The 23,918-nt window shown below is 56.2% G+C and overlaps 2 protein-coding genes across 6 annotated transcripts; both read right to left on the bottom strand.

Moving 5' to 3' along the window:
• Nucleotides 1-81: 81 nt before the first annotated feature.
• Nucleotides 82-8,867, bottom strand: SYTL1 (synaptotagmin like 1). Of its 3 annotated transcripts, none has more exons than XM_045064031.1 (15): nt 8,212-8,867; nt 5,956-6,188; nt 4,823-4,971; nt 4,550-4,622; nt 4,419-4,464; nt 3,938-4,010; nt 3,570-3,787; nt 3,311-3,424; nt 2,983-3,149; nt 2,639-2,735; nt 2,123-2,281; nt 1,777-1,855; nt 1,553-1,652; nt 514-719; nt 82-310 (listed from the first exon to the last, which is right to left on the bottom strand). In XM_045064031.1, exons 2-15 carry the CDS (start codon nt 6,144-6,146, stop codon nt 171-173), a joined length of 1,812 nt encoding a protein of 603 aa, XP_044919966.1. In that variant the 5' UTR covers nt 6,147-6,188; nt 8,212-8,867; the 3' UTR covers nt 82-170. The 3 variants fall into 3 exon arrangements, with proteins under 3 accessions (XP_044919966.1, XP_012902625.1, XP_044919967.1); XM_013047171.2 differs by having other exon boundaries at nt 3,570-3,667; nt 8,212-8,860; XM_045064032.1 differs by lacking the exon at nt 8,212-8,867 and having other exon boundaries at nt 4,804-4,971; nt 5,956-6,095.
• A 1,599-nt stretch (nt 8,868-10,466) lies between these two features.
• Nucleotides 10,467-23,695, bottom strand: TMEM222 (transmembrane protein 222). 3 transcript variants are annotated; one of them, XM_045064030.1, is made up of 7 exons: nt 23,452-23,694; nt 16,726-16,810; nt 15,491-15,522; nt 13,858-13,954; nt 13,643-13,773; nt 11,162-11,239; nt 10,467-10,792 (listed from the first exon to the last, which is right to left on the bottom strand). In XM_045064030.1, exons 1-7 carry the CDS (start codon nt 23,643-23,645, stop codon nt 10,789-10,791), a joined length of 621 nt encoding a protein of 206 aa, XP_044919965.1. In that variant the 5' UTR covers nt 23,646-23,694; the 3' UTR covers nt 10,467-10,788. The 3 variants fall into 3 exon arrangements, with proteins under 3 accessions (XP_044919965.1, XP_044919964.1, XP_004741131.1); XM_045064029.1 differs by lacking the exons at nt 10,467-10,792; nt 11,162-11,239 and adding exons at nt 11,357-12,463; nt 13,137-13,235 and having other exon boundaries at nt 23,452-23,695; XM_004741074.3 differs by lacking the exons at nt 10,467-10,792; nt 11,162-11,239 and adding an exon at nt 11,357-12,463 and having other exon boundaries at nt 23,452-23,688.
• Between the last annotated feature and the right edge of the window lie 223 nt (nt 23,696-23,918).

The following is a 23,918-nucleotide window of genomic DNA, read 5'->3' as shown; positions in this document are numbered from 1 at the left end:
CTCTTCACCTGTTCCCTCTCACTTCCCTCACCCATTCTTGCCATCGCCCTTGCTGCCCAAAAACAGACATCAGCCTCTTGCTGCCCTTAGAATAGACTTTATTGGTTTTGGCCAAGGGCAGGCCCTGAGATGGGGGTCCAGAGAGGAGTGTGGTGGAGCTTGTAGAGCAGCTATGTCCTGGGGACCAGGTCGGTTCTGAGGGGCAGAAGGCCATCCACCCACTCACATGGTCGCTCCAGAAGCATCTGCCACAGCTGCTTCTCCTCCGCTGTGGAATCCATCCAGGGTACCTGGAGCCCGTAGCTGCTCCCTGGATATGTGCAGACAGGGGTGAAGGACATGGTTACCCTGGACACCCTAGGTCCCAAGGAATGCCTGCTGGGTCCCAGATTACCCACTGCCACTCCCAGCTCACAGTGGATATCAAAGCTCAGGGAAGGGTGGAGAAGTGCCCAAGGCCACACACTAAGCCCGGTCTCAGCATCAGGTCTCCCGGGGCCCTGCCCCACTTACCAGTGCCCAGGCTGAGGCGTGTGCCGCCCAGCTGGCGGCTGGTCAGGGCCCCATGGTCCCAGAGGGAAAGCTCAGCACAGGCCTGGTGCAGGTCAGCAGGCCTGAAGCCATCGTAAACCATCGTATGGTTGAACACAGGGCTGAGGCTGCGTCGTACAACCCTTGTCCGTTGGCGGCTGGCGTGGCTGTCATCGGGCAGCACTGAACTGTGGGGCAGGTAGGCTGGCAATCAAGTGGCTATCCCTTCACGCTCCCCAGAACCAACCAGTCACCAGATCCTACTCATTCTCCCTCACAATGTCCATGCCCTCTGGCTCTCACCTACGTCCTGAACTCAAACCTTCACTATTTGTGGACCTTTGGGCCAGCTACCTCTCAGGCTCTTGTCTTTAAAAGTTACAACTTTTATTCGTAGGACCCCAGAGTACAGTCTCTGAAATACAGTTCTGCTACTTCCCTGCACAATGACCTTCATTGGCTCCATGTTGCCCCCAGAAGTAGTTTCCAAACTTTTTAAAGCCTCAGAACCCACCCTGCAAGATAAAACATTACCCAGAAGTAAAAGAAAACAACGTCTGTACCTGAAATCAGGGCTGGGAACTTAGAACCTGACCAGTCCGACATATTTCACTCTCTGAGTGTGGGGCAGCACCCAGAGGCACCCCTAGAGGTCCCCCAGAGCTTACTTTGAAAATAACTGAACTGCAAGTTCAGGGCCAAGCCCCACAGCCTGACCTTCCAGGTCTTTTCATGGAAGAGCCCCTGTGACCTCCCAGGTCCCCAGCCTCGGCTCTCCAACAAGTCCTATGGCTTGTTACTCTGAAATGCAGCTCCTGAAGGAAGTCTTTAACTTTTCTGACTCTGGGCTTTTGTTCAAGTTGTCCCCTTCACCCCTGCACAGTGGTCGAAGATCAGACTGGGGGCGGATCAAGAACGGTTGATGACAAGGGGTTTGTCAGAGGTGGGGAGCTCCAGAGCGCGTGGGCGGTGGGGGAGGGCGGGGAGGAAGGGTAGCCAGGACCGGCCCGAAGCCCCTCACCACTGTACGTAGGTATCGGGGGTTCCTGAGCGCAGCGGCACGAGGTCCTGAGCTTCCTTCACCCAGAAGTGCAGCTCCCCGCTGGGGGGCAGTCCCGCACCTGCCCAGAGACTCGGCTCAGACCCTGCCGCCGCATGCCCTCGCCTGACGCCCCTCGCCCTCGCCAGACCGGAGGCCCCCTCCTTCCAGGTCCCGTCCAGCGTGGCCTCTCGCGGGGCACTCACCCTCGGAGCCGGCGGGGACGTACTTGAGGGAAAGGGAGAGCAGCCCGCGGCTGGGGAGGTCGTCGGGAGAGTGTGGGACCTGCGAAAGGCGGTCAGGTCAGGGGCGGGAGCCGGCCCCAGCGAAAGCGGCCATCGAGGGGTGAGGTCTCCAGACCCGGATGGGGTGCACCTAGCCGGGGGACCCAACCGCCGCGGGGGGGCGGGCAGTAGGGTTGCAAGGCCGAGGGGAGGCTCGGCCAAAGGCGGGGTCAGAGGGGGCTGGAGCAAAGGAAAGGGGGGGTAGGCGGGGGAGGGTGCAGGCGGGACACCTGCGTCGCTGGGTCTCCACGCGGGCAGGCTGCCTCACCCGGGGCTGCAGAGGGAGCCAGGTGGGCTCAGAGTCCCAGTCCCACGTGTCGAGAGGCACTTCGACTTCCCCCAGAAAGATGTTGCGACCCAGGCTCTCGCGGTGCCACACGGACAGGCTCAGCACGCGGCCCCGGAGCTCGGCCTGCGGGACGGAGTACTGGGGACAAGAGGTGCGCTTTAAGGGACCACGGCGGCTGGGCGGCTGGCGCTGGCTTCAGCGCTGCGGCAGTGTGGACGGCTGGGGGGGGGGGCTGTCCTACCGCGTTCCTTGCACGATGGAATCTGGGGGAGCCCCGAAGGGCCTTAATGGGAGGTCTGGACTAGCGCCATGCCCAGCACTGGGCTGACCCACTGGGGAACGCACGAACGGAGGGCCGCCCTGCCGTTCCTCCCGCACAACGGAGGGTCCAAGCGACGGGCAACGACCATATCCTGGCTGCCCCAGCCATCAGGCCCCCGCAGGAAGGGGCGTTGGGTTCACGCATGGGGGGCCGCCCGGTCGTCGCAGCCTCACCCTCAGAGTCTCGTTGAAGACCGGGTTCAGATTCCGTTTCTTCACCGCCGTCTTGCGCTTGCTCTGCTTATCCGGGAGGAGGTAGCTTTTGACGTAGCTGGAGCGTGGGAGGGGAGGGGAGGACCGGAGCTGAATGGGGGCCCCTCCCAGCTCCTACCACCCCCCCGGGGGGGCCTCCCCAGCCCCAGCCCAGAGCACGGCTTCCGGGCAGCGCTTTCCAGGAGTTCTCTCACTCAACCCCCGCGCCTCCCAAGGACGTTGATACTCCCACTTCGAAGACGGACAAAAATAGGCCAAGAAGAGTGGCGGGGTGGGGGTGCGGCGAGAGCGGGTCAGGCACTCACGGATCGGAGCGGCGGCGTCGCGCGGCAGCCAGGCCCTGGCACTGGATCACGTGCACGCGCAGCTCGGCGGTGCCCGGCTCGTAGCGTAGCCCGAAGTGCACGGAGCCGCGCACCTGCACCGCGCCGGCCTCGGCCTCCCCCGACAGGCTCAGCAGGCTGCCGCTCAGCTGCGGGCGGGGGTGGAGGTCAGCGCGGGGCAGGGGGTGTTGCTCAGATCAGGGGACGAGGGAGGGGTGAGGCCGGGGCTACGCGCGGGGATATGGAAGGGTGGCGTCCCCCACCCGTCTCCTTCGTCCCCAGGCCATAGCCCTCCCCCTTCCCCCCTCACCGTGGAGGAGTTGAGGCTGGACACCGAGGAGCTGCTGCTGAGCATGCGGTCGAGGGAGGGGCTGGGCCCGGGAGCTTCCTCCCCGTTCTGCAAGATCTCGGGTGCCGTCTGGGTCTGGGGAGCGCGGGGCAGGGGTAAGTGACGGGGCGTCTTCTCTTTCCCAGCCCTTCCCCCGACGGCTCTCAGCCTGGTGCACGGGCACTCCCCGCCCAGAATCCGCTCCGGGTCTTGGGAGCAGCCGCCGGCCGCTCCCGCCTACCTGGCCTGGGGGTGGCGGCGACTCCGCTCCCCGCGGCCGTGGCTCCGGCTCCGGGTCCGCCTCCTCCGTGTAGACCTGTGGGGCCCCAGAGCCCGGGGCTGGGGTGGGGCATGAGCTACTGAGCGTGGCCCTCTCTAGCCTGCCCCTAAGCAAATTTGGAGGGACTGTTTTGCCACTCCCGTGACCTGCGGATTCAGGCTCCAGTCCTGCGGGAAGCCCTTGAGACCGCACACGCACACGCATATACACGCACCAAGGAGAGAGTAGGATGGGGAAGGAAGGTGAACACAGGTGGTTGGGGTCACTTCAGAGATGCCTCTGGTCCCTGAAACCTCTCTGTAGTCCCCAACACACACCCTCCCGCTCACCTTCCTGGGACTGGGGCTCTTCCTCATGATCTGAAGACTTTAGGGGGACATATGGTGAAGGGGAATCAGGTTTCTGAAAAAAGCAAGATCACAGTGGGGACTAGTGACAAAGGAGTCAAAGGTCACGATAGGGTCAGAGGCCAGAGGCTCCAGCTAGCTATCCCAGATGGATTTAGCACAGCCCTCCAGGCAGGGCTGGTAACCAGCTAACCAGTTGCCAAACCAGTGGGGCCTGCATGTCACACCCCGTCCCGTGTCACGGCATGCCCTGTCTGACTCCGTCCCACTGGTGGCAGACAGTAACTTCTGAGTCCTAAACCTCACCTAGCTCAGTCCCCCACCACCCCTAAGAGCCAGATTCTGAGATTCCCTTAGAGGCCAGGTCCCTGTCCCCATTTGACAGAGGAGGATTACAGTGGCCCAGACCAGGGTCTCCTGAGTCTCACTTCCCACCTCCTCTTCAGGGTTACTCATTACTCACCTCAGCCTTGCTGAGCGTCTCTTGGGGTGCCTTGTCCACGACGAGCCTAGGAGAAGGGAGAGGTGGTTGTCAGGGGATAGACCCCAGAGGACTGGTAGGCACCCTCCTCTCCCCCTGCCAGGCCTCCTCACCTGGGCTCCGGCTCCTCTTCAACTTCTTTCTCAGCAGCTTCAGCCTCCCCATCGCTGCCTGGAGCCTGATCTCCTGTGCCCGGGTGAGAAGCTCTGTGAACCCTGGATCTCAGGAAGTCTGACCTTTGGAGAAACTCACTCACCTCCAGGAGCTCATGGAGGGGTGGTGCCCACCCAAAGACACACAGTACCAGGGGCCATCTCTTACTGTACATGCATAGCCAGTGCCCTGGGCTCTGTGTAGCCAGTCTCACCCCGGGGATCTCCTCTCACCCATGGAGCTCTTCTTTCTGCGGATAGAGGCTCGGACAAGATCAGAGCCAAGGTGGGCATGGTGGTGCCGTTGTGAGCGCGCTTCCTGGAACCAGTCTCCTGTCAGGATCTTCAGCTGCCCAGGGTCTGCCAGCGAGGCCCGGAGCTTGCTGGGGGATAGGGGAGGGTGTGGCTGTCATCCAAACCACATTCCTGCTACCCACTCTGTGCCAGGCCTTGTACCTGGGGCCAGGGACACAAGAGCAAATCAGACTCAATCCTTACTCTGGATCAAGGAGCTCAGGTTGATGGGGAGACTGGATCCAGAACAGACAAGTACACTATAATGAGGTGGGTGCCATGATGGATGTGAGAAGGGCCAGCTTTGCCTGTGGGAATCCAGGAGGGCTTCCCAGAGGAGGTGACATTTGACTAGGTTCTTGAAGGACAAATTGGGAGTTTTCCAGGCAGAGAAGGAGAATAATTATCATTCATTAAGTGACTACTGTGCATAATGCCCCCTCCTAATTCCAGGAGGTAGTGCTCCTTAGCCCCATTTTACAGATGAGGAGAGTGGTGCTGGGGAGGTCAGGAGAGTTGCCCTAGGTTACACAGCTAAGAGGTGTCTTCCTGTCCCCAAACACTACTTTTAAGTCACATGCTCCTCTGCCACTGTGCTCTTCCAGGGAGAAGGAACAGCATAGAAGGCTGTATTCAAGGACTCTGATGCCCTTGAGTGGCTCGAGTGGACATTCTAGGTATGTGTATCAGGGGCGGGGCTTACTGGTGGAGGATGAAACTGGGGAGGCTGGCAGGGACTAATCAGGGAGGCTTTGCGGGGCGCACTTAGGAGCTGGCTCCTGACATGAGGTGCTGAGGAACCATGGGCGGTTTCAGCAGGGGACATTAAGGACAGATCTGGGGAGCTCCAGCTGCAGCATGACCAGTGGGTCAGAGAGGGTGAGACTGGAGGCAGGAAGGCAGCTGCCTCAGGTGAGGTGGAGCCTGCACTGGTTAAGGGTGGAGGTGACCAGTGGACGAAAACAGGAACCACCCAGATATTTGGCAGGCCACACACTGGGAGGCAGCAGGGGCACACTGGGGCTCCCAGTGCCTGATGTCCCGTTCTCCTGGGCTCCCCTGCCCTGCCTCACCTGACGCGGCCCTCCTCCAACTGGCGAAGGCGGGCATCTCGCTTCAGGACATCAGCAATGGCCTCCTGCTCCTCCTCCGTCAGGAAGCTGAGGTCCAAGAGTGCATCAGCCTCAGGCTGTGGCCCGTGTGCCATGAGGCGGCTGGGCAGGGCCCAGAGCCTCTCCTGAAATGGGTGTCCCCTCTGGGGCATCAGCTGGGACAGTGCCCCATCAGCTGGGGTACATGTGGCGACCTGGGGGCAGATCAAGGGGGCAGGTCAAGCCCTGCCCAAACACAGGGCCCATCCTGGAGCTGACTGCTCTTTTCTGCCCAAATACATGCCTGGGCGGTGGGCACAGTACGACTCCAGGAAGGCTGAGCTCAAGGTGGCATGAGATACACCCATGGACCCATGGGCCCAGGTACACACTGGCTCAAAGACATACAGACACCCTTGAAGATGTGCAGGCACGCCCACCCACAGTGAGACATCCACAGATCACACCGCCATCTGTATGGACAGGCCAGTGCACACCTGTCCTGCACCAAGGACCCTATGCGGTCTTGGTCCCAGACCCTGGCCCACACCAGGGACATGCCTGACATATTCTGAACCGTGCACGCGAGGCCCCACAGAATGTATAACTTGGGACAAAAACATGACCCGAGATACACACAAATCACACTGAGTGTTGCACGCACATTGCCCCTCCTCCGACTGGATTGTGAGCTCCTTGAAGACAGAGACAGCGCCTCACCTCAAAAGCCCATATGTTGCCCACAACAGACAGTGGTAAAGGCTTGGTTAATTCAATGCAGAAATATGCCTGTACACACATGGGGAAGGCTACACACACAAACACACACCCAGATCTGCTCACTGCTCCCCCCCACCCCCCCACCCCCTGGTAATCTACCAATACGGGTTGTCTCCCTCCACCCTTCACCTCCACCCTGCCCTGGCCCATTTGGCCTTCCTGTCTGAGGCAACCTCCTCCCCAGCCCACACCCCCACTTCCTCCCCACTGAGGTAACCACTTTACCCACTCCCCGTGAGGCCTCCAGCCAGGGATGCCCTCTTGCCTGCAACCCCTGGGCCCCTCTGCTCTGGCCACATGGGTTCTCCCCCTTCTCCTGACCCAGAACCTGGCCAGGGGCCTGGTGGCAGAGGCCAAGGGCTGCAAAGCAGCTCAGGCTGCCCGAGCACCATGCTGACTCCGGAAGGAAAACATTTGCCCAGCTCCGAGGGGCATGTGGACGTGGCGGGGGGCCCGGGGCAGAGTTGTGGGCAGAGCGGAGGCATGGCCTGAGCCCACTGGGCCATCTCTCCTCCCCTGCTGCCCCTCCCACCCACTCCCAGGCCAGGGCAGGGCACCAGGCAGGCCCAAGATGGGAAGAGCGTTCTCTGGCAGGCAAGTCCTAGCTTGTGACCGCTGCTGCCTGAGCTGGGCCGTCCCTGCTGAGTCTGTGTCCAAGCCTGAGCGCGCCTTCTCCCTCTGCTGCCTGCACCGTGGGCTTGGTGCGGCTGTCTTTACAGAGTGCCCGGTCTGATCCTGTGTGAACACCCGTGTGAACGCCTGTGTGCCCCGCATTAGCACTACTTCCCGAACATCTGCCCTGTTCAGTGCTGGGTGCTGCCCGCACACAGCTTGGGGCTCTTCTGTGGCCCGGGGCCCAAGCCCATGTGACATTGTGCCCTTGCGAGGGTCTCAGACCAACACAACACAGCTCTGCACACGGAGGCGTCTATGAGGCTGTTTGTTTTGTGGGTGTGAAGATTGTGTCACTGCCTGTGTGTCGGTGCACCATGTCCCAGTGTGACGCCGCGTGGGTGACTGTTGTTCACCTTCAGTGACTTTCGGGTGACAGCATGGTGTGGTATATGCCCTGTGTACTTCATCCTCTGCTGGATGCGTGTCTGGGCTGTGTCATGCTATGTGTTGGGGGACCCCAGGGGTCCTCCGGGGGTGTGTGTAGGAGTACGGAGGTGGGGAAATGTCCTGCAGGTCTGCCTGGTCTGGGCTGTGGGCATCTGAGCCTAGGGTCCCCAGCAGCAACCCCTCCCTGTAGTTCCTTCTTCTAGAGCCAGAATCCAGCGTCCGGGTCTTCCCACTCCCATTCAACACTATGGGACAGACCCATTGGTCAATGTTCCAGTCCCAGACCCGCTCCCACCTGCCCCGACCCCTAAGGCCCCAGAGGGTACCCAGGAGACCAGGTGGCAATGTCTGCCCCTTGGGACCCTGGCAAGGAAACTTCGCCCTGAGGTGTGTTACCTGTAGGGGTCCAGTAGGGATCAGACACCTTCGCAGGGTGACCTGGGCTCTCCTGAACTCCTGGCAGCTGAGTTTCAGAGCAGAACTTGGGGAGCGGAGCAGAGAGGGACTAAGGCTGACTCAACCAGCAGCCCAGAGGAGGAGGAAACACCTTCTGAGCAGGGCCTGCTGCAAAACCGGGCCTGGACTCCCGGCACCCTGGGGGTGCACCCAAGCCTTGGCTTTCAGATCTCTGAGCTGATCTACTGGGTGGGAGACACCAGGGGCTTGGCCCCAGCTCTGCTGCCCACTTATTCTGTAACTGCTGTGAGCAGCACAGGCACCAACCCCTGAGAGCCTCGGTGGCCTCATCCCTAGAGTGGGTGGCCGCCCCACCCCGCCTGCGGAGTTGCTGAGAGGAACTTGCTTTGAAAGCAAGGTTAGAAATCTTTCTAAGAAGCAGGGTCAAGGAAGGATCGCAGACTGTGGGTCAGAGGACCCTAAGTAGAGTTTCTCCTCTGCCACTGTGTGACCTTAAGCAGGTGTCTCCACCATGCTGAGCTGCAATTTCCTCCTATGCAAACTGGGGGTGGAGGTGTGAAGAGCCTGTTCCAAGGGCCAGAAAGAGCCCAGCCAGCATAGAGAGGGTACCAGGGGGCCCCCCTCCAACAGTCTCTCTCTCTTTTTTTAAAGATTTTATTTATTTATCAGAGAGAGAGAGGGAGAGAGAGCGAGCACAGGCAGATAGAATGGCAGGCAGAGGCAGAGGGAGAAGCAGGCTCCCTGCTGAGCAAGGACCACCCCCCCATGTGGTACTCGATCCCAGGATGCTGGGGTCACGACCTGAGCCTAAGGCAGCTGCTTAACCAACTGAGCCACCCAGGCGTCCCCAACAGTCTCTTTTGACAACCACTGCCCCTCCCTGTCCACATGTGTCTCCTGGGCGGCGTTAGCCCCAGCCCCGCTGCTCTGGACCCTAACTCTGTATCCTCCTCCCCCAACCAAGTCTTCTCTTATGTCCAAGTTCCCACTGCTACGAACAGCCCCCTGCTGCCAGCGCCCAGACTGCCCCCTCTCCCACCCCCAGCTATCCCCCATTGCTGTTGCTCCTGCACTGCCCAGGTGTTAGTACCAGCCCAGCCTCTTCTGGAACCTTCCTCCTCCCTGTCTCCTGGCCTCCACACAGCCCCTCTAGTCCTGCCTATGCAAGGCTGTTGGAGGGGTCTTTCAGTGCCCTGCTTTGATCTGTCATTCCTCAGCTCTGGAAGGTGCTGGCAAACAACCAGGTTGACCCTGTGGCTGGTTCACAGAAGTGCTCCCAACCAGTCCAGCCTCCCTTAGACACTTTGACTAACTCTTGGGCTGCACCTACTCCTCAGCCTGACTCCCAGGCCCCCCCCGTAAGTGTGGCTCTGACGTCCTCATCTCCCACATCCTTAGAAGCCTACCCAAAGACTCTGCTTCCATTGGTGCTCCCTAGTCCCCAGCTGCAGGAGTGCTCTCCCCACTTGCCGCTGCCCCTCCCAGGGCTCCCCTGCCTCCAGGATGTGCACTGGGCTTAGGTGAGAAGGCAGGAGCCTGGAGGCCAACAGGTCTGGCTTAAACTTCTGGCTCTGGTGCCTGGTCCCTGGTGGGCCTGGATCAGTGACAATCTCTATAAGCCTCACTCTCTGCCTTTATAAAACAAAGGCAGTGACAGCAGCCATCTCCTGAGACGGCTGCAGGGGAGTGTCCCCTGGCTTGCCTCCAGCATGCATTCTCCCTTTTCTATGGTCATAGTAGCCAGCCCTTTGGAAAACAGCCTCTCTCTGCTTTACCCCTTGTGCTCCGGCCACAGCGTGGGTGTGAGTGGGGGCTCTGGAAGTAGGTTAGGCTACTGGACTTGAACATGGGTCCACTCTTCCTACCTCTGTGCCCTTGAGCAAATCACTTTACCTCTCTGTGCTTACTTCATCTATAAAATGGGGATGGTAGCACTGACCTCACTGGGCTGTGGTGAGGACAAATGACACTTTATTATGAGGCCTAGCACACACTAAGCACTCAGCCACCTCTTTATATCTTGTTTCCCCTAGGCTAATTTAAAGTTCTGCTGGGGTGCACCTGGGTAGCTCAGTTGTTAGGCGTCTGCCTTTGGCTGGGGTCATGATCCCAGTGTCCTGGGATGGAGTCCCACGTTGGGCTTCCTGCCCAACAATCTGCATCTCCCTCTTCCTCTGCCCCTCCCCTCCTCAGCTCCAGCTCTTTCTCTCTCAAATAAATAAAATATTTTTTAAAAAAGTTCTGCTGGGCGGGATCAAGCCTTACTACTTTTGTCTGCCCACTTCGCTGTGGTTGTCCTCCAGACTGGAACCTTCTCCCTTCAGCCAACTCTCAGATGAGTCCCTGTATGCAAAATTGATTTTTGAAAATGGAATTGCTACGAAGGGACGGGGTGGGGGGCTCTGTCTTGCCCTGGAGAAACTCCAGCTCCAAAGGGTGATAAGCTTATAGGCCCCTCCAGGGCCATGGGGGCCAGCCGCTACAGCTGTCCTCAAGGCTGCCGTCAGGATGAACACCAAAGATTCTCGGGATTCAGGGACCAAATCCTTTGCGAGTTCAACTAAAATGACACATGACATAGAGCAGGGTTAGGAAAGACGTCACCAAGGAAGAGACTTTGAAGCCAAGTCTTGGAAACGAGGGCCACAATTTCAGCAGGTGGAAAGCAAAGGACCAGAAATGAGCAGGTTCTGGCGTCTTGCTGGAGGGCGGGGCTGTGACCTGATCGCTGGGGGTCAGCACAGGGAACCTAGCAATATGACCGATGGATACGGGGCAGAGGCCAGGGGCTCCGGTGATCCTCCTGTCTTATCCCAGACGGTGCAGCCCTGGCTGAGGGGACAGGTCAGGGCACTGGTCTGCCCAGCCCCACCTCCCAGTGCTCTGCCAGTTCTTCCCAACAAGCAGTGTGGGAGGGTTTCATACTCACTTGCCTTGAGAAGGCTCTGGGAGAGTGGATCTGGAAGGGTGGGGAGTTCCCACAGCCTGGGCCCGGGACAGGAGGTACCTGAGGGAAGCGGACATCCCCGTAAGCTCTGCCTGAGGTAGGCACTGGACGAGGACTCAACCATGGCTTTGCCAGTCAGGGCCCCCACCAGGGAGAAAACAAGGACAAGACACCTTCTGGAGTCAAACTCTTTATTACCCTGCCCAGAGAGCCCCGCGCAAGGAATCCTCGGAGCAGGGGTGAGGGGCCGCACATGCCCTTTCCACAACTTGAAGTTAAGGGGAACTGTGGCAGGTGGGAGGAAACAGCTCCCCTCCCGCTCCCTGAGGGCACTGGCTGCCCTGATGGCTGGCCCCCAGCATCCCGGACCCATGGGGCCATCACCAGTGCGCCTGTGCAAGGCCCATGCCTGGGGCTGAAGCCAAGCTCCGTTTACATTGCTCTGGTCTACAGCGGGTCACTCAGGGCATGTCAGCATCACTCATCTCCCTGGGCTGGCTGGGGGAGCCCCGACCCCCAACTGCAGGGGGAGATGGACTCACGTGCTGCGAAGCCCAGGGAGAAGAGGAAGCAGGGTCTGCAGGGGCTGGAGGACACCAGGAGATGGGGCACGAACTGCCCCTAGTGCAGCTTCTGGTAGACATCTGACTGGGGGCCACCCAGTCCTATTAGACCATTCTAGAGACTAGTGGTGAAGGTCCCAGGGCAGCTTAGCTTATGGAAACTTCTCAGTGTACTCCACCCACCCTGGGACCAGAGCCCTGGCAGGCGGCTGCGCTCCAAATCCAGCTCTGGCCCCTGTGCGGCCTTGTCCGGTGGTCCAAACATGCTCCCCTTCCCCACCGGGCACTGGGCTGAGGCAGAGGGAGCCCAGTGGGCAGTGGCAGGAGTAGCTCTACAGAGGCAAGCTAAGGCCTTTCCAACAGGTGACCAAAGAGGGTACCTCAAGGGCGGGGGTCACAAGTCTGGGAAGGAGGGGACAGGGAGCTTCTCAGTGACCAGTGAGACACAACAAGCAAACACCCCCCGCCCCATGTTCCTCTTCAGCCATTGTTCAGTCCATCTGGCCCAGACCACTGGGTCAAAACGAGCAAACCCATCCCTGCCTTTTGGGGTGAAAAGAAAAAATCTGGAACCAAAAGGGGTGGCGACTGCCTCCTCAGGAACCTGGTGGGCTCAGGGCCAGGAGGCAGCCATCACCGAAGGTTGAAGACGAGGCTGACAGTTAGGATGATGCCCAGGAGGAGGACGAATGGCAGCCAGGTCTTCACGAAGGCCCCCACGCTGACAGAGAGGAGAGACGGGAGTCCGAATGGGAAGGGGCCGAGGAATGGGATGTGTTTCATGGAGCCCTGTCCGCCCACCGGCCCAGATGGGGCTGCTGCTCCTAAGGAAGCTCCTGGAACCACTCCCTCACCCCCAGACTTGGTCAGTCAAGGGAACAGGCCCAGCCTGGCTCGACACCGACGATGCAGAGTCACCAGTTACTGTCCCGGGCAGGGGCTGTTCCAGGTTTCTGGCAGACATCTGACACCACACTGGGCCAGCACGAGAGACGCACCCACCCCTCTCTGGGCCTCACCGCTCCCTCCACAATGAGCTCTTTCTGGGGAGGTCTTGAGTCTCAGTGTGGAAGCCCTCTAATGAGGCCCTCTGGGAAGCAAGGGGTGGGAGGAGTCAGCACAGTGCTGTGGCTGGAGCGGAGGGGCTGGGAGTCAGGGCTCTGCCTCAATGTCTGGGTGACTGCGGTTACAGTCTTCTCTGGGGACTGCTAAGGGACTTTCGGAATTAAAAAAAAAAAAAAAAAAAAAAAGACCCCTAAGAGTCTCTTTTTCAGAAGCTCTTAATGATGCATGTGGCTAGCGGGAGGGCTGGAGAGGTGGCCGGGGAGGGGGGGGACCAGGCCCATGCTGGTGCCAAGGTGGGTGCATCAGTCAAGCTCTCTGAGTCCGCTTACCTGAAAACTGGAATAATGCCTTTGACCTTACAGGTTGAGGCTGTGGTTTCAAATGTCCTCCCTGGCCACCACGGAGGCCACCTGTCCAGAACCCTGCCTCTGATGAGGAAGAGTAGGAAGGGAATCCCATGGGCGGAGCACACACAGTTACCAGCCCTTCCTGCGAGGGTCTCCATGTTTGCCTGACCTGTGCACCGGGCTCTGAGGGCTCACAGCCTCTCCGAGGGGCCACAACCATCAGCTCCATTTTGCCAAGGGCAGCTGCAGCTTAGAGAGGCCAAGGCAGGTGGCTGAGATCACATGGGTCTGGGGTTGGACCCAGGTGGAGCTGGATTTCAGCACAGTCACCTTCCTTTCCACCAGGAACTCAGCTAATTACTCTAGAACCTTCATGGCTCCAACCAGCATCTGCTTTGGCCCTGTTGGCTGCAGAATTCCACAAAGGGCCCTGACGGGGTCCTCGGGAGACCACGGCCCCAGGGATGAGCAGTGGCTGGACGGCTTACCTGACGTACTTCCCGTACAGCAGGCAGAAGAAGCAGAGCGTCACCATGTTCCAGTTGGTGCTGTTGTTATAGCGCATCAGGTTCAAGGCCAACGCCACATGTGAGTGGCAGTTGTCACAGCAGAGACTGTGCTAGAGACGTGGGAAGGGCTGGGTCAGGCTGGACGGTGGGGGACCTTCCACCCCGGGTCCTGCTATGGCGAGTGGCCCACCTACCATGCGGTGCTTGTACTCCTCGGAGGCGTCGTGCACAGCTGTGTCCCACGCATTGGGCCCGCTAGCGTACACCTGAGCAGGATCCAGCTTCCAGTACCTGGGAGGAGAGAGGGGGTCCTGAGCACTGGCTCTCCTCTCTTACCATCACTCAGCCTCTCAAATGTTCCGGACACCTGCTCTGTGCAGGGTCCAGAGAAGGGGCGGAGGCTGCAGGGGTGAGAAAAGCCCAGGGCAAGAGGCACACAGTGGGCACCTGTCACACAGTGCCATGTGGATGCTGGGGAAGGCGGGGACTAACTCATTTGGGGGGTTGTGAGAGGCTTCTGGGGTGACATCTCCATCTCGTGTGAAGGAACAGTGGTTACCTGTGCCCAGCAGAGGGCGGAGCACACACAGAGGGAGTCACAGACTTATGCAGTTCATACGGGAGCAGGGTGGGAGGGGTGGTTAAGAGTGGGCACTGCTGGAGGAGTCAGAGGGAGGAAGATGCAGGCCGGGCCACGTGCTGGGGGACTTGAATGTCACCCAGAGTTTATCCATAGCACAAGTTCTCTGCCCCCGCTCCCACATGGGAGACTGGGGAGCAGGAGAAGAGCCCATTCAGCTAAAAGCTCACTGATCTCAAGCTAGATGCGAGCAGCTGTGCTAACAACGGAGTGCCCAGCGGGGCTCCAGAAGGGAATGCGGGGAGGACAGGGCGCCCTCTGGCTGCTCTGTGGGGAACGGCTTGGATATGGGGCTGCACAGGGGTTCCTGCCTGGAAATGGGTGCCCAGAAAATGGACCCGGAAAAGCAGCCTGGCACAGACATCCAGCCCAGAGGTCAATGGCCAACATCTCCGCCTGCCTGTGGAAGTCAGCAGGGGGCGGGGAACCAGTGCAGGCTGTTTTGCTGTGCGGGTACCACCTCCTCCCTGGGGCCTGACTTGGCTGGGGCAGCCTCAGACCACAGGGGCTGTTCTCAGCATACCAATGACTAAGACCTTGTCACCAGGCCCACAGCTGAGTGGGCCCCCAAGACAGAAGAAATAAAAGGGTGCCTGGCTGGCTCAGTTAACGGAGCATGAGACTTTTGATCTTGGGGGTTGTGAGTTCAAGCCCCATACTGGGTATAGAGATTACTTAAAAAAAAAAAAAAAAGAAAGAAAACAGAAGGAAGGGAGAGAGAGAGGGAGGGAGACAGACCAAAGATTCCAAATACCCAAACACAGCAATAGCTCCCAGAGGGTCTGACTACTTTTATTCTAACCAAAACTTTCCAGCTGAGTTCCAAGCAGTGCCTCCTTTACATCTTAAATGGCTTGTTCACTCCCAAGGGGCAGAAAAATCTAGATTTTGGAATGAGACATCTAGGTGTGAGTCTCAGCTCTGCCACTTCCTGTGTGATCATGACCAGCCCTTTCTCCTTCCTTATCCTTCCAAAGGAGCTGCAAACAACCTCGCAGAGCTGAGGCAAAGTCTAGATGGTCTGTGGGTAAAAAGGCAGCCAGGACTGGGGCAGATGCTCAGCATGGGTGCTATGCTCTGGTGCACCCTGGCTCTCCCGGCCTTCATCCCATCCTCAGGGTGCTGATTCCCGCCGCATCCCAGAAGGCCCGGCCCTAGGGCTTGTTACACGGGTGCTCATCACTTACTTGGCAGGCTTCCCGAAGGCCATGTTGTCTTCCTGCAGAAGGACAAGAGCAGAAGTGAGTGGAGAACCTGGTAGACAGATGTGTCCTTGGTGCAAGTGCAGTGACTAAGAAGGTGGTAGGTCAGGGGGGCAGAAGCGGAGTCTGGGCCCTACTTGGGCTGGCACAGCATCTAAAGGGCCAGCAGCAGCTTTTCTGGGAGAAGGCCACATCACAGCAGGAGTGCCCAGAGTGCTGCATCCAGAAACCAAAGACTGGAGTGCCAGCCATGACAGCCCCTCTGTGTGGCTCCCGGGTACTTCTCTCACCCTCTCTGGTCCTCATTTGCTCCAAGTTCTCTGGCCAATCTCTGAGTGATCACAGGGAGGCAGTTTCCTTTGTGGTACAAATGACAACACCCTCTGACCTCCTGACCTGACAACAGGGCCCACATGGGGCTCCTGTGTCTGGCAGCCTGACTGCATCATTCAGAGGAGGCCTGGTGGTTGAGGAGGGGGCTTGAGAGGCTTCCAATGACAGACATGTTTCACTAAGCCCTGGACCTCCTACATAAGGAGTCAGGGCAGATTCTGGGTTCAGAATCAGGAAGACCCAGCTGACAGAGCAGGTCAAAGAGAAACTACCATAAAATATACAAAAGACCTCTGTCATGACATCTATTTATATAAACAAGCTGGTACCATCATGGCTCCTCATTCCAGCCTCTCACGGAGACGAAGCCACACCCCGGCAATGGGCAGCGCACTGCCTGCTCGTCTGGAGCTGACCCCCTGCCCCCACCTCAGGCACATCCCCAGGAAACAGACCTAAGAATATAACTGGTTTGTTCTAGAAGCCCCACCCCATCTTCTCCATGGCCACACCCAGGGAACCACATCAGCCTCCCCTGTGTCCCCACCTTGCGACTCCCACCTTCTGAAGGTCCAGATGTGGTTCCTGGATGGTCTGACTCTCCACTCTTGCCTCTAATCCCTACCCATGTCTTGGTACCCCAGGGGTGGGCTAAGGACTGGGTCAGTTACTTATGAATCCTTCTGGCCACACTGCCCTCCTGGCCTGTCCTGGAGGTAAGAGAAGGGGGAAAGGGGTCAGACACTGGTGAAGAGCAGAGGGCCAGGGCCAGGACTGTCTGGTATTTGCATTCTCCTGGGGAGACTGGAAAGCTGCCTCAGGCCAGCCAGGCCAGCCTCCCACTGAAGCCTCAGAACCCACCAGAGCGGGGCAGAATGGGAACTCACCGAGACAAAGTAGGGGCCAGCAAAGTCCCGAATGACTCCCGTGGATGTGCAGATGCCCATGTGGCCGATGATGGGGAAAAACCACCTGTGAAAAAAAGGACAGAGAAGGGGCAAAACTTAGGGGGTCTTCGACTGGTTAGGCAGACGCTGGGGACACTCCACCCAGTGTGAGACTATGTGAATATACCGTTGTGCAGTGAGTGCCAACTAGGGTGGCCGGGGAGGGCTGCGGAGGCACAGACAAGGGGCGAGGGCAAATGAATAGCACAATGGAACACCACTGCACCCCACAGAATGGCGACCCCCAAAGGATGGTGTGTGGCGAGGGTGGGGTGTGGAGAGGATGGGGGGCAATGGCAGTTGTTTCTACTGCCTTCAAAACCGGCAATTACTCTATGCCTCAGCAAACCCACCTCAGAGTGTACGCCCAGCAGAAACAAATGCTTATGTCCACCAATGCCAAGAAAATCCATAGCACCTCTGTTCAACATCACTGGAAACATTTGTCACTGAACCGCACACTTAAAATGTATGCACTTCACTGTATATACAATACATCCCAATAAAGATGAATTTTCCCCCAACTGTTTATCTCAATTCCAGCTAGGTAACACACCGAGCAATACGAGTTTCGGGTGCAGGATTCAGTGATTCATCACTCACGTGCACCAGCTGGTATCATCACAACTGCCCCGCTTAGTACCTGGCACCTGTTCAACCCACCCCCCAATAAAGTTGATTTTAAAAATAACTCGAAATAATCCATATGTCCAACAAGAGTAAAATGAGTAAGTAAATTAGGTAGAGTCATGAAATGAAATAATATGTAACAATGAACAAAGAACACACTTTGGCTACATACAACACACGTTCTCTCAGACATTAGGCAGTGAAAGAACCTTCCACAAAAGTTCATGCATAAAACTCCGCTTATATGAACTACAAGAAGAGGTAAAACTAACCTATGGTGCTCAAGGGCAAAAGAGGGGTGATTTTTTGGGCAGAATTAATTGGTACAAGGGAGTCTTTAGGGTAGTGGAAATGTTATCTTCACCTGGGTGACATGAATAAATATATATATATACATATATATATATGCAAAAATTCACTGAGCCATATACTTAAGATTTGTCCACTTTGCAGTGTATCTCAGCAAAAAAGTTAAAAAATAGGGGTGCCTGGATGGCTCAGTGGTTTAAAGCCTCTGCCTTCTGCTCAGGTCATGATCTCAGGGTCTTGGGATGGAGCCTGGCGTCGGGCTCTCTGCTCAGCGGAGAGCCTCTTCTCCCCCTACCCCCATCTGCCTCTTAAAAAAAAAAAGGGGGTTAAAAAATTAAAAAGTGATGGGACGCCTGGGTGGCTCAGTTGGTTAAGCAGCTGCCTTCGGCTCAGGTCATGATCCCAGCGTCCTGGGATCGAGTCCCGCATCAGGCTCCTTCCTCGGTGGGGAGCCTGCTTCTCCCTCTGCCTGCCATTCTGTCTGCCTGTGCTCGCTCTCTCCCCTCTTTCTCTGATAAGTAAATAAAATCTTTAAAAAAAAAAAATTAAAAAGTGGGGGGGAGGCATTTAAACCAATCTGTGGGGGTGCCTGGGTGGCTCAGTCCTGGGATGGAGTCCTGGCGCTGGGCTCCTTGCTCAGTGGAGAGTCTGCTTCTCCTTCTCCCTCTGCCTGCTGCTCCCCCTGCTTGTGCTGTCACTCTCTCTCTCTGTGTCAAATAAATAAATAAATAAAATCTTAAGGAAAGACAACAACACCAAAACACCAATCTGGGTGTGGGCGGGGAGGGTTTCAGGGACAGCTGCTTGGAGGAAACGAGGAGGTTAACAGTAGGTGGAAGGACAGCGATGAGGACGGAGCACGGTGCAGCCCACGAACTTCAAGTCCAGATTTTTTAAAAAACCCAAATCTTGGGGCGCCTGGGTGGCTCAGTGGGTTAAGTCGCTGCCTTCGGCTCAGGTCATGATCTCAGGGTCCTGGGATCGAGTCCCGCATCAGGCTCTCTGCTCAGCAGGGAGCCTGCTTCCCTCTCTCTCTCTCTGCCTGCCTCTCCGTCTACTTGTGATCTCTCTCTGTCAAATAAATAAATAAAATCTTTAAAAAAAACCCAAAAAACCCCCCAAAATCTCAGTTGGGCCCCAATATGCAAAATATATAGAAGCCCCTGATCTGTCTGTAGCATGGGAACCAGGGCGCTACAGGGCCTCAGTGCTGAACAGACTGGTCCAGTTTAAGGACTCCCAGGGGGAAAATATGACTCATTCCAGGGCCAGTGGCCAGCACTGGTTTCAAAGCTGCACCCTGCTTGGGAAGGGGAGGCAAAACCTGGAGGTGTAGTGCAAGGAAGCGATTATTAAGGGCTGGAGCAGTCAGTAAAAACCAGAACTCTGCTTGTGTTTGGAGAAGGTGAGGGGACAAGAGTGGAGGGAAGCGGGTGGCCAGTTCAGAGGCTATTCTGGAATACTGGCAAGAGATGATGGTGATCCCGACTAGAGCACTGGTGGTAAGGTAGTAAGAAGCAGATGGATTCAAAAGATCCTTAAAAGGAACATTGGGCAGTTTTATGACTGATGGGACAGAGGCCTTCCTAGGTCTGCTGCCTGGCGGAATCTGAAAGGATAGTGGGGTCAGAACGGTCTCTTGAGAATGTAATTCAGGTTCCATCAATCCCTTGCTCCACACTCATTAATGGCTTCCTGTTACACTTAAAACTCCTTCCAACAGGGCGCCTGGGTGGCTCAGTGGTTAGGCCGCTGCCTTCGGCTCAGGTCATGGTCTCAGGGTCCTGGGATCGAGTCCCGCATCGGGCTCTCTGCTCAGCAGGGAGCCTGCTTCCTCCTCTCTCTCTCTCTCTGCCTGCCTCTCTGCCTACTTGTGATTTCTCTCTGTCAAATAAATAAATAAAATCTTTAAAAAAAAAAAAAAAAAAAAAAAAAAAAAAAAAAAAAAAAAACTCCTTCCAACAGTTTGGCTTATCCCTTGAAATCACCTCAACCCTCTTTCTAGCGACATTGCCTGCTTCTGATTCCCCAAACACACATCTTCCCACCTCAGTGATCTTTTTCATTTGCCTTCATCTGGAACACTCTTCCTCTAGAGCTTCACACAGCTGGCTGCTCTTTGTCATTTAGGCCTCAGCTTTAACTGTCCACTTGGGAGGTCTTCCCTGACCATGCCTTCAAGAGTAGCCACACAATGGGGCACCTGGGTGGCTCAGTGGGTTAAGCCTCTGCTTTAGGCTCAGGTCATGATCTCAGGGTCCTGGGATCAAGCCCCACATCAGGCTCTCTGCTCAGCAGGGAGCCTGCTTAACTCTTTCTGCCTGCCTTTCTGCCTACTTGTGATCTCTCTCTCTCTGTGTCAAATATGTAAATAAGTAAAATCTTAAAAAAAAGAAGAGTAGCCACACATCACCCCAGGAACCCCAGATCTCATTACTCTGCTTTAATATCTTCATAGTATCAACTACTATCTGGAACTAATCTTGTTAACTTCTATGGTTGTGGTCTTTCCCACTAGGACGTACACTCCAAGACAGCATGGATTTTCTTATTTATTATAGTCCCCAGAGCAGTGCCTAGCATGCAGTTGGAGGTATGAATTCACCGACTGATAAATGATGAATGAATGAATGTCCTGAATTTAAGAGTGGAGTCAGGCTCTGAAGTTGGAGCTGGGCTGAGTCTTGACTTTGTTTTGGAGCAAGTTACTCATTCCCAACTTTGTCAGTGAGAGGAGGTGGATAGTAATAATGACCTCAGTGCGGGGGCTACTGTGAAGATTAAACAGGCTCTGCTTGCAAAGTGCCCAACACACTTCCTTGCATTTGGTAGTTGCTCAGTATTGTTACCATGAGCTGTTCCATAAACCCTTGCTATCTCATTGGCTGGACCGGCACAGAATAAATTGCTAAAGAGCTACAGTGGCCACAGAATGGGCACCAGAATTATGGGAAAGTAGCTCCTCTGGCTTCTCAGACCCTGATCTCAGAACAACCCCTCCCACCCTTTGCCTCTGCCCCAGTTCCTTTCATCTGGTTGGGGAGAAGGTCTGGGTTTGACCAGTAACCCACATACCACAGCTATGCCGGAAATCTGTTAAGTCCAGAGACAACAGCAGAGCCCTGAGCCTATGGAGGCCACAGAGAAGAAACTCTCCAAGTATCAGTCAGTCTGGAAATCCCATGAAGGCAAGCTCCAAAGCTGCTTTGTGGACTGCTGTCTATTCAGACCAAGTACATAACAGACCTTCAATAACTGTTCATGGAACGAAGGAACGGCAGGAGGGAAGGAGTTACTGACCCTGGAGAGTGCTACCTGGTAAGGCAGACTATCTCAGTGGAAAGAGCCCCACGTAGGCTTCTAAGCCTTTATTTCCTCATCTACAAAATGGGGATGACAGTATCTATTTTCATTAGGTTGACGTAAGGATCAAGGACCAAATGAGATGATGAATATAAGATGTTTAGAGTATGTATCCAATCCTAGCTGCTTTTGCTAGCAGCAGGAGCTATTATCTGGCTTTTCATGCAGAATTACCTACACCTCTGAGGGGGTGGACAGAGTTTTGGTTTCAGTTGCCTCCTCTCTGCTCCCCTTTCCAAAGACAGAGGACAGTTCCTTGTGCCACATCTATTCCCAGCTCTGCACCCTAGGTCAGCAATCATCACGATGCACTACGATGGTTCGTTCATCTGTCTTCCCTTCCTGCTGCAGGTTCCACAGAGGGGCTATGGCTTATTTATCTATTGAACACATGCACATAGATGCAAACAGAAATGGGGTGCGAGCTGCTCCTGGCCCAGGTGACTAGGGATTATGGTGCCCCCATTTCATATTGCTATCAGCTCTCTGAAGAGCAGAGGACTCTATGAATGTTTTTCTGACAACAGGGAAAAACCAGAGATCTTTTTTTTTTTTAAAGATTTATTTATTTATTTATTTGACAGAGAGAGATCACAGTAGGAGAGAGGAAGGGAAGAGATCACAGAGAGAGAGGAAGGGAAGCAGGCCCCCTGCTGAGCAGAGAGCCCGATGTGGGACTCGATCCCAGGACCCTGAGATCATGACCTGAGCCGAAGGCAGCGGCTTAACCCACTGAGCCACCCAGGCGCCCCAAAACCAGAGATCTTAAAGAAAGAAGACATGTTTCTAGTAAAACCAGTATATTCCCTGACTATCCCTTCCAGTTATTCTCATGTAAACATTTTATTTTCTTCGCAGCACTAATCACTATCAGAAGTTCTCTTCCTAGCTTGTTTACCGTCTATCTCCTTTCACCAGGATTTAAATTCCATGACAGGGGTGCCTAGGTGGCTTAGGGGGTTAAGGCCTCTGCCTTCAGCTCAGGTCATGATCCCAGGGTCCCGGGATCAAGCCCCACATTGGGCTCTCTGCTCAGCGGGGAGCCTGTTTCCTCCCTCGCCCCCGCCTGCTCTCTGCCTACCTGTGATCTCTGTCAAATAAATAACATCTTAAAATAAATAAATAAATAAATAAACTCCATGACAGTGAGGATCCTATCTGTTTCATCTGTGACTTTATATTGTTATCACTTAAAGCTACTCTGGGCACAAAGGAGTCATTCAGCAAATGTGTTACAAGAACACTGAATGAATGAATGAATGAACACACTTTCTTAAAATTTTTATTTTTTAAAGGAATCAGACTTGGATGCTTTTAAATGAATGCATAAGCATTTAAAACCACAAACAAGTGAAGTATTTTAACATAATACAAAAATTAAGGTCATTTTTGTATCATCAACATATAAGGCCAAAAAATGGTCCCTTCTCCACAACACTTGGCTGCTTATGATACAGGGAATAAATCTGTCTCATCAGGTGAGGGGAGAGAGTCAAAAGAGAGCATGTTACGGAGTCTGAAGACTGAGTTTGGGATGCCTTTGCTCAATGGCTTGTGAAGCTGACCAAGACCTTTAATGGTACAGAGGAAGCTCAGTTTCATCATCTCAGAAATCCCTACCTTAGAAAATGACTGTGAAAGAGCCTGGCCAATTGTCCAGCACTGTGAAGGCTGTTTTTATCAGTTGTCAAGGCTGAAGTAGGAGAGCAAACCAGCTCCCCTGACCCAGGAGCTCCTCCTCCTTAAAAGGCAGCCACACTACAGGAGCACCTGCTCTCTCTCCTGACAAAGGACGAGGCCATGGAAGGAACACTGCTTTGGGAGGTAGATACCCTGGGACCTAAATTCGCTTTGCAACTGAAATAGTGTGTGATCTCCAACCTCATCACCTACGAGACAAACGGCTGGACTCCCAGATGTCTGGGGGCTTTTTCAATGTTGACATCTCAGGAGTCAGTGTGGTCTCAGCCACACTCCCACTCCCGCCTCTGGACTCAGTCTAGCCTATAGGAAGTGATCAGCAAGCTTTCACTCAATGAATGAAGCACTCAATGAAGATGTTTCCTCAGACCGGGTGAAGGGCCCCTCTTCTGCACGCCCACAGGTTCTGCGCTTCCCAGCCACAGAACCTTTCCCGCCGGTCTACGACTGCCCTGCTCCCTCACTAGGCCAGGTGTAACGAGGGCGAGGAGGGTGTCCTATCCGTTAGCAGAAATTGGCACCGCGTAGATGGCGGGGTTCTGGTGACTGGGCGAGGGGTGCGGGCCGGACTCGAGGGAAGGGCTTGCAGCACGTCGAAACCGGAGGCTGGCCCGGGGCCGCCCGACTCTCCCCGTCCCTGGGCGGAAGCCGGGGGAGACTCACGTGAGCACCGGGATGGGCGTCCACACCACGCAGTAGGGAAAACGGCTCCGGTCCACGTCCATGGTGCTGCCGCCCGAGCCGCTGAAAGGCTTCTTGTCCGTCTCGGCCGCCGTCGGCACCTCCACTTCCGCCATCCCGGGCGGGGGTGGCGGCGGCGGCAACAGGAGCGGCGAACTCCCTTCCGCTTCCGCCATGCTGCGCGCGCCCCGCTCCGGCCGGCCCCTGCTCTAGCGCCGCTCGCCTGGTGGCGTCACTTCCCGGAGGTGGGGTCCGCTGGCTTCGCCTTCCCCCCGGGAATTGGGGCCGCATCCCTCTGGGCCCGGCCCGCCTGGCCCCCTGCCTCGGCGCCCCTTGGCCCCGCGTGTTTGCGCCCGCGCTGCAGCGCTGAGGAGGGGATGCCTTCAGGCGGCGCGCAGTCTAGCGCGAGAGACCGACCGACAACTTCGTAATTCAGTACGCTGAGGCCT

The sequence above is a fragment of the Mustela putorius genome, unplaced genomic scaffold (genome assembly GCF_011764305.1).
Source record: "Mustela putorius furo isolate JIRA1106 unplaced genomic scaffold, ASM1176430v1.1 tig00003853_pilon_pilon_pilon, whole genome shotgun sequence".
Lineage (NCBI taxonomy): Eukaryota > Metazoa > Chordata > Mammalia > Carnivora > Mustelidae > Mustela > Mustela putorius.
This window is presented reverse-complemented; position numbering and strand designations above follow the sequence as displayed.